We start from the raw sequence: 8938 nt of genomic DNA on the forward strand, positions 1-8938 counted from the left end.
ATATAATAAATGATTATTACTGAAGAAAATTAGATAACTGCCGAAGTTTTCTGCACAATCGAGATACCGCAAGCCCATAGGATAATGTGTCGTTCGTACAAGAATAAGGTAGAGCGCACAAAATAATGCCCGCGATCCAAAAGCCAACACGCTTCATAAAGTACGATATTGAAGAATTGCAGTCCACACTCTCATGCATCTTTGTCGTATAGTATCTGCTTAAAAATCATCCTCAAATGAACATCTCCATGTATCTGAATATATGTTAATTTGTTCCATCATTTTTCCATTTTGATACAAACCAACAAGATAAACAATGCTAAATATTCATTATCAGTTTTATTTCTCCCATGACACACTTCAATTTCATTACGGTCACTATTTTCCACTTTCTTCTTCTTCTACAAGTAAGATGATCCAGAATATTTTATGATTTCATCATGAACAGAAGAGACCTCAGTTAGCATGCCCGAGAGAACTAGTTTATACCGTCCTGAAACAGTCTATACCAGCCCAAAATATCATGTACAGTACCTACATAACATTAAATTTTTCAAAAAGTACTAATTATTTTTCATGACACTATTTAGTGAGGGTTCAAGCAATACAGTCATTTCAAAGGGTATATTAAAAAAATGATAAAAAAGAAAAATGGGAAATGACATATTGCAGCTTGCTGATGGTCATGCCAAACACATTTTTACAAAACAATGTTGACATCTCAACATTTATAAAGAATATATTTAACAATTTTCAATCAAGTTGCCACTATTTACTGCAAACACTTTTAAAGACAACTATTGTACAAGTTGACAAATTCAAATCAAATCCTTGCTTTATTGTAGAATCATTCCATATGAGCAAATTGGCCCATTAACATTCTAACCGATTAAAAACATCACAGAAAATTGCCGTGTTTTAGGACTTATAAATGAACCAGACCAACTATCATCATCTTTAATGAAAAGGTTCCATTAATGCATGTTCTACCAGTGCTACAAAGAGATGGATGACCGCAACTCGCTAGACATAGGCATGACATGAGACCCGAGATTTTGATTGACATCCATTCCCATTAGGAAATGCACCATGGAAAACATGCACCATTGCAGATTCACTGAACAAATGTAGTGATATCCATCACATCTGAAAGCTCTTAAGTGTTATACACAAGTTTACAAAAATTTTCAAGTTGCCTAAAACATACGGTAAATACCAAATTGGCGAGGGTACACTAGTGTTCCAAAGAACATGCGTGTTGACCGAGATGGCTTCCTTAATCATGGCCCTCGAACCAGTAACACGCATGCTTAATCGTTAAAGTCCTAATTCAAAAAGTTATAGAGTGCAACAGACGACAGACAAAGTCACTCGATGTCGCTAGGCTTCACTGGAGACACAAATATACCACTACATGTATGCTTATCACATTTATGTTATGGTGTTTATACATTAAACACAGTTACTTGAAGGGGAAGTTGCTTTCCATGAGATAAATTTCCCCGTTTCACACACACTGAAAATGGTAGTACATGTTTCAAAAAATATCTGCTGTACAATAGATCTAGGTAAGAATACAAGTTTCCCGTCCTGGAGATCAGGATAAGCTGTAGCTTAAGTGTCAGTAGAATGTCAGAGGCTGGGCTAGGACTGTGCAGTGGTGGAACTGGCGGGAAGCGGTGACATGGTGGGAGTTAATGCCGGCGAGCTGGTCACCGCGGCGACAGAAGAGCTGTTAATGGCGGCACCTGTTCAGAGTAAAAGGCAGAAGATAGTGAGAGGAGAACCCAAGCTACACTCTATACACATTGTGCTTAAAATACTATTCAATCCTATTTTATGAGAATCATAGTTTTCGTAGCATATCATTCTAAAGAAAAATTGTGTATCAAGCTTTGTAGTTAAAATAAATGTCCTGAATGTGCTCTGTACTCTCCGAGAGAGAATTTGGCTTATACATCATCAGGTTTGATATTTGATCATCTGAACCTATCACTCAGTATCTACATCACTGCGATTCTCATGTTTCCAGTCTATGCATCAATATACTGTCGACCTTTATATGCAATAGCTGTGTTGTTAATGGAAAAGATTGTTAATGTATAGTACGCTATAAAGCATTTGCTAGTTAGCATTTCTTCTGCACATTTAAAAACCCAATAAACAAAAGCAAAATAATGTTGCAGCTGAAATTTTTGCGAATTTGTTTGAAAAGTATACAACTATCATTTTATGTTTGTAAAAGTACATACTCAAGACCACAAAGCAACATGCAGTTCACTTACGTAATGCAACATACATACTCATGTACAAACAAGAAATCATTTTACGTAGGTTCTCTAACATAGGACAATGTGTACCAACAACTAAAACTGATCCAATATTTCAAAAGAATCTCTGTCAATTATGAATGGGGTTGTTAAATTTTGATACAGGTTTCAAAACCCTTCAAGTAGTCTCCCAATTTCATTTCACAAACAAAAGCTAAATCCTGAGATACTAAATTTTATGGTATGGTAAATGGTTACTAAAATATGAGCAATGCACAAAATATTCCACAATGCTTTCATTTCAATATGAGTATATGCATTGATTTTCATGTGATAGCATACCAGCATACTGGTACTAAGTCACAAGGATTTCCTGAATTCTAATAACTGCTTTCTAGATGCATCTCACATTTTATATAGGATCTAAAGTATAAAAATATGCTATCCTTGCCTTCTTATGCAAAAAAAAAATTCTAACTTGATGAAAATACATCACACATAAAAGTGCTTTATTAGAAAGTAACTCCATCCTGACAAACAAATGATCAGATGCTGGATAGCAAGACTAACTACTCTGAATGCAACACACAAAATGAGGAAATTAGAAATGTTGTACAAAATCTTAATTGTATTTTCCCCCCTGAATCTTAAAACAGAATGTTAACCAATAAGCATTCAGAGCACATGCATGTTTGTGGGTGGAACACAGTTTGAACAAAGGGAAAAGTAATTGGTGTGAATACAATGTGCATCTATAAAAACTGGAATGAGTAAACAATTGCAGAGATGTAGATGTACCTGTATCATGCATAAAATAAATCTCAAGTTCGGCCTCTCTCTTAGTAAAATTTCGAATTCATCTCCATTTTTGCTACTTGTAAACATGCCTTTAATAGCAAGTGCAGGAATTCTTTTCTGTCTTAAGCATCAAAATGCACATGTATTGTCCAGGTTCAAGCCATTTGTAAACAATTCTAAAGCCTTACTCATGGGTGTTTTTACTGGTAATAAACAACGGTATTTTTTACTAAGGTACTTGATCAGGAAACGGTTTGCACGAACTATGTATATAGATATAAAAAAAAATAAGTATCAAATTCTTTGTAAAATGTAAATGCAGTTGCAGAAAAAGCGCATAAAATGTTTTCAAGCTTAAGCATAAATTAAAGCAAGGCACAACTTGGTATGAAGTTCAAACTCCTAAGTCCTGCAGCTCTGACATTTCACCAAACTTTTATATAGTGGATAGTGGTTTGATACAAAATAAATCCACACAGTGAACAATCACATGACCTAAAATCAGACTGAACTAAAGAAAAGTCAGTCTATAGAAAATGGAACACGAAAATTCCAGGGCATATCAAATTCCATCAGCATTATTTTACCTACCATATCTAAATGAAAGACATTCTTCACATTTGTCTTAACACATGATTAAAAAGAGCTTAAAACTATAACAATCTCCAGCCAAGTGGATTCATATCTGTATATTTTTCATATGTTGATGTTTTGCTCAAAAACCATTCATATCTGTATATGTAATTAAGATATACTTGACTGGCTCATTTTTCATATGTTCATGTTTTGCTAAAAAACCATTACTAAGTAAACTAAGTTTAAATTTCACATGAAGTACATGTATTTTGGCAACTAATAGCTTTTTCACTCACAAATGGAAGAAATCCTCATTAGGCACCAGTGAAATGGTAATAACCAATACTGTAGCATATTACATTTGGTGATGTATTGTTTTTAGCACCGACTTGCAGACTCTCCACTGAATCAAGTGCATTGCAAAATGTCTTGTTATGGGTTAACTGAAGTATTATTGCAACAAAAAATGTTAAATCAAATACAAATTAAAAACGAAAACTTAATTTCTGTTAAATATTGGACACACCAAATATAATACATTTACAGTATGCCAAACAAATATATGCACTTTTAATGTGTTGACAATAAGAATTGCAGGTTCAGTCAGTTCTTTTCTTAAAAAGAAAACCTTATAAATACATGCATGATGTTAAGTGTAAAGGCCTTTCATTCACAAAAGGTGCCATTCTGAAGAATATGAGAAGAAGAAATATGTTTAAAATTCCTTGATGACACCTTACTCTATGTCGCCAAATATTGGAAAATTTTGCCTTAAAACCATGTTTACGTCATAAGAAGCTGATCTTTTAACCTGGCAACTTATTTTCAAGCCACAAAACCCAATGTATTTTGAAATAAATAAAAACAAATGTGATCTAAAGTAAATTATCATGTTCTTGAATGAAATGAAATGAAGGAAAAGTAAACAAAAAATGCCTCTGATCATCAAAAACATATCTAAATATGCCAAACAAATATGGCACAATCAAAATGTTTTTATAAACAGTTGTTTGAAAACTTGAGACGACTGTAATAAAAACCAATACACTGGCATGCACATTCTTCCTAGCCTTTTACAAGGATAGCTTGTGTACATTAGTTGTGATAACAACATTTAACTACACTTTCACTGTCTCTAGCGCTGTTTTGTGTTGTCCGTACCTCCTCCCATTTGCCCTGCATTTGACATGGGGGTGGGAGACTGTCCAGACATTGAAGACATCCTTCCTTGTTCTTTCACTATTGGGTCTTTAAAAAAAATCAAGAAAACAAGAATATTAGTAAACCTGATAGATGCTCTCTGAACTGCATCTAACCAATGAACTACTTCATATGATGACTCACACAATGATCAATACCTGTAGAAATATTGTTGAAACGAAGGCTTTTCCCCCCCTCCATACAAAAGGTATAATATGGAGTGATGTTGACCTTTTGTCTTAGAGCCATTCCCCTATTACATATCAATGTGATACAGTCAAACCTCATCATCTCAAACTTGATGGAACCAAGAGAAAAATTCTGAGATATCAAGGGTAAATTACTCAAAGAATAAGTGGTCGAGACTTCCGAATCACTTTGACATATCTAAGGTATACAAGATATTGGCGTTTGACATATCAAAGTTTAACTGTAGATGATCAATACCTGTTAAAAAACGGAACTATTGCCTTATGTAAGGTATAAGTTCTGAGTGAACTTGACCTTTCCAAAATGACCTAGGTCCAAAATCCTTGTCCTAAGGAATATTTGTGATCAATTATAATCAATATATATCTGAAAAGTTTAGGAGCTCGGACGGAGAGACACAACGGTGAGAGCATAACAAAACTTCAATTTAAACAAAATGTAAATCATTTTTTAATAAAGTTGCAGACTTTCCATATTACTATAAAGAGATTGCAACTAGTGGTGGGAAAATGAAAAATTTTCATAATCAATAATCCAAAATAATCAAAAGGTAATAATCGAAAAATATGACCCTTCAATCTCTACACAAAATCCAATTTGGTTTCAAAAGATTTATCAATACTAATACACTGCACTGTAACCACAGGACTTCAACTCGCAAAATTTTCAACCTGAAAAAAAAAAACCTCTCCTCTTTTATGTAACCAGTTATCAAAACTGCAATCGATAATTAAAATTCAGCAATCTACTTTGATTGTCAATGAGAATTGGCCCATCACTAATTGCAACTCTCCCCATTTGTAATTCTATATCTAATGTTTTAACATCTTACAGAAGTATGCATGATCCATGGCTTCCTTTGCTGTGAGACGTTCTTGATGATCATATCGTAAAAGTCTGTCTAGAAAATCTAAGGCTTCAGGGCTTACTAAGTGCTGATTTTCATTGTGCACAAATCTTTCCCACCTTTTCCTTGAATGCCTGTAAAACACAAAATAACAAAAAACTATCTGTAGCTTGCAGCAACTCTCATTACATAAATGTGAACTTATCAGCCAAAAACTACAACAGTACTTCATAGGTCAAAGTCCAAGGTCAAAAGCCTTAGTACCAAATGTAAGGCCTAGTCAAGAGGAATCTTTAAGTTACATATCAAAACCCTAACCCCTTGGTTCAAAAGATATAGTCAAGGTGAAAGTTTTTCCTTACAGTGTGACGCTGATGCCACCACCAACATTTGTCCCCGGCTATAAATATGCTTAATATCAAATAAATAATTAGCATGATTAAATCAGTGTAATGAAATATTCAATTCAGTTTCAATTCCACATAAGAGGTGATTACAATCAAAGGTGAAAGTTTTATTTTATCATTCATGTATCGCAATTCCTTAAATAGTATAATTTGCAATGCCAATGAGTGTCCGCTATGCTGGTTTCTCACGATTTTACAGATATGAATTACTAGCTTTCAATCAGGAATATTCAGTATTCAAGTATATGCAACATATTTAACTCTACAGAAACTACAACACATACCAACATTCAGTTACATTTAAGCACTATAAATAAATGATTTCTGTACATCATCAATATTTTCAATAAGATGCATTTTCTAATTGTATAAAAAATTAAGATTACCTTCCTAGTATATCATTGAACCTGTGGTCTAGATCTATTTGGTAGGTTTGTATGTATAAATAGAGTTCATCTGTTCCTAGAACTTTTGCTATTCGTACCAACTGCAAGAGAAATAAAGCTCTTTATTCATCACTTAAGAAACATTTTACACATGCTGGTATTATCTGGAATTTAAAATAAAATAGGGCACATCATGGTAACTCGGTAACTAAGGACATTCACTGTTAAGACTAATTTCTAATGTCCATTTTCTCTAGTAGTGTTAACTAGTATCAATTTCTTATTGAACAAGTGGCCCATGGGACTTAATAGTCTCTTGTTATCACACAACAAAAACGCTGGATTCGAAATGTTTTTTGATGGTGCAATGAATGCATATTCCAACTTGACTATCAAAGCTAGATGTTTATGTTTTCTTGTGATCAGAAGTGATTATCATTAAAATGTCACTGATGTTCCTTAAAATTGCATACCAAATTTAAAGGTCTTTCATGCCCAGCAAAATGAATTATCTGCTCATTATCAAGAGAGATAGCAATATAAGACATCAAGGAGTGTATTAGATTTCACACTGGCAGCTTGACTTTTACAATAATTAATGTTATTAATATCTAACTTAAGATAGGCGTGCATACAAGTTAAAAAGTTCATTTGGAAAGCGATATAAACCCTGCTGAAATTGTTTCAGGAAATCAAAACAGTTATGTAAGAAATAAATGAAAATAATTAGTGTGGTTGTGTTGTAATATGATTACAAGATTAGAAAAGGTCTAGTTTCTGAAACGCTGGGGATATTTATGCGTAGTTTCGAATTTTTATGGAAACTCCTTCATAATTCCCCATTATCATTTTTTGAGTTGCAATAAATATGACACCTTGTTCAGTGACATCTTCCCCTTCAATTCTACACTCAAAAGATCCTAGCCTCATTAGTAATGTTTTCCGTCATGATTCCCATGAAAGCATGACCTTGAAAAATAACAGTTATCTTTCTCCCATATTAATAAGCATCTGAAACACAAAGCATATATCCCTCCTTAATTTACCTGATCATAATTGTCATGCCCATGAAAAAATGGCTCTTTCCTGAATATCATACTAGCAAACATACATCCCAAACTCCACATGTCTAGGGAGTAATCATACATCTGAAACATAAAAAAAATCATGTACACACAACAATGTCCAATAAACTTTCATCACAAAATATAATTTCAATACAATTTCTGCTACTCTATATGTTCTTTATCAGTAAATGGTAAATATTAGGGAAATTGCTAATGTTTATGAGTATAATACATTCACTATAATTTCAATTCATAACTGTATTCAAACATAATTACATTAACTATAACCAAAAAACTATGTAACATATCAATGTGAACTCTGCAGTCCCCACACAGGAATGTACAGGACACTATCTCCAACAATTTCAAAACAATTTTCAACTTCTTTCCTGAATGCTTGAACCAAACTTGTTAAAAGCAATCAAATATCACAGTGAAAACATGAACATTCAATCAACAATCTGAAATGGTCATGGATGCTTATATATAATTCTTCTGCCTTCAATATTTGAATTTTTTTTTTTAAAATCTTGGTCATATGCTACCTATATGTACATACCTGATAATCTAATAAAAGTTCTGGCCCCTTAAAGTACCTTGAGGCAACCCTAACATTGTATTCCATGCCTGGATGATAAAATTCTGCTAGACCCCAATCTATTAATCTTAACTGAAAGAAAATGGCACATATTACAAAATAGTCTCATACTACTATATTTTCTAAATATTCTTTTATCCAACATTTAAATCTGTTACATCAAACCAAATACAGACAATAAACACTAATCTGTGGTAACTAGCACAAATCTACGAGAGATTTCCTCACACATTATATGCATCTGTGCTCATATGCATGCATACATCATTCTTTTGCGAGGGAATACTTTATCATATAAATTCCAGTACCTTCCTATTTTCATGATCTATCATGACATTATGTGGTTTGACATCTCTGTGCATGATTCCCATACTGTGACAGTAGTTTAATGCCTGGAAAAAAGAAGAGGACAATATGTAGAGAAATGCATGTTACATTTTACTGTATATGTAAGAAACCAAAAATTTCTGACTATTTTCATTAGAAAGCAATTATAATAGTAACAAATAGAAAGTAAAAGAAATGGCCAATGAGCCTTAGCAGTGACTAGGATATCACACAATAAAGAATAAGGAGGTG

At 33.2% G+C, this 8938-nt stretch overlaps 1 protein-coding gene across 3 annotated transcripts in view; it reads right to left on the minus strand.

Moving 5' to 3' along the window:
* Positions 1-320: 320 nt before the first annotated feature.
* LOC130047351 (casein kinase II subunit alpha-like) overlaps positions 321-8938 on the minus strand; it is a 23090-nt gene continuing 14472 nt past the window's right edge. Inside the window, exons 6-12 of one of the 3 annotated variants that reach the window (XM_056142046.1) lie at positions 8668-8751; positions 8321-8431; positions 7741-7842; positions 6695-6795; positions 5887-6035; positions 4806-4892; positions 321-1748 (exon numbers count right to left, since the gene is read on the minus strand). In XM_056142046.1, the coding sequence (XP_055998021.1) occupies positions 1645-1748; positions 4806-4892; positions 5887-6035; positions 6695-6795; positions 7741-7842; positions 8321-8431; positions 8668-8751 (738 nt within the window). In that variant the 3' untranslated portion in view covers positions 321-1644. Of the gene's footprint in view, positions 1749-4766; positions 4893-5886; positions 6036-6694; positions 6796-7740; positions 7843-8320; positions 8432-8667; positions 8752-8938 lie in introns of all 3 variants that reach the window. The other 2 variants (XM_056142054.1, XM_056142050.1) reach the window with 2 other exon arrangements.

The sequence above is a fragment of the Ostrea edulis genome, chromosome 1 (genome assembly GCF_947568905.1).
Source record: "Ostrea edulis chromosome 1, xbOstEdul1.1, whole genome shotgun sequence".
Taxonomy (NCBI): Eukaryota; Metazoa; Mollusca; class Bivalvia; order Ostreida; family Ostreidae; genus Ostrea; species Ostrea edulis.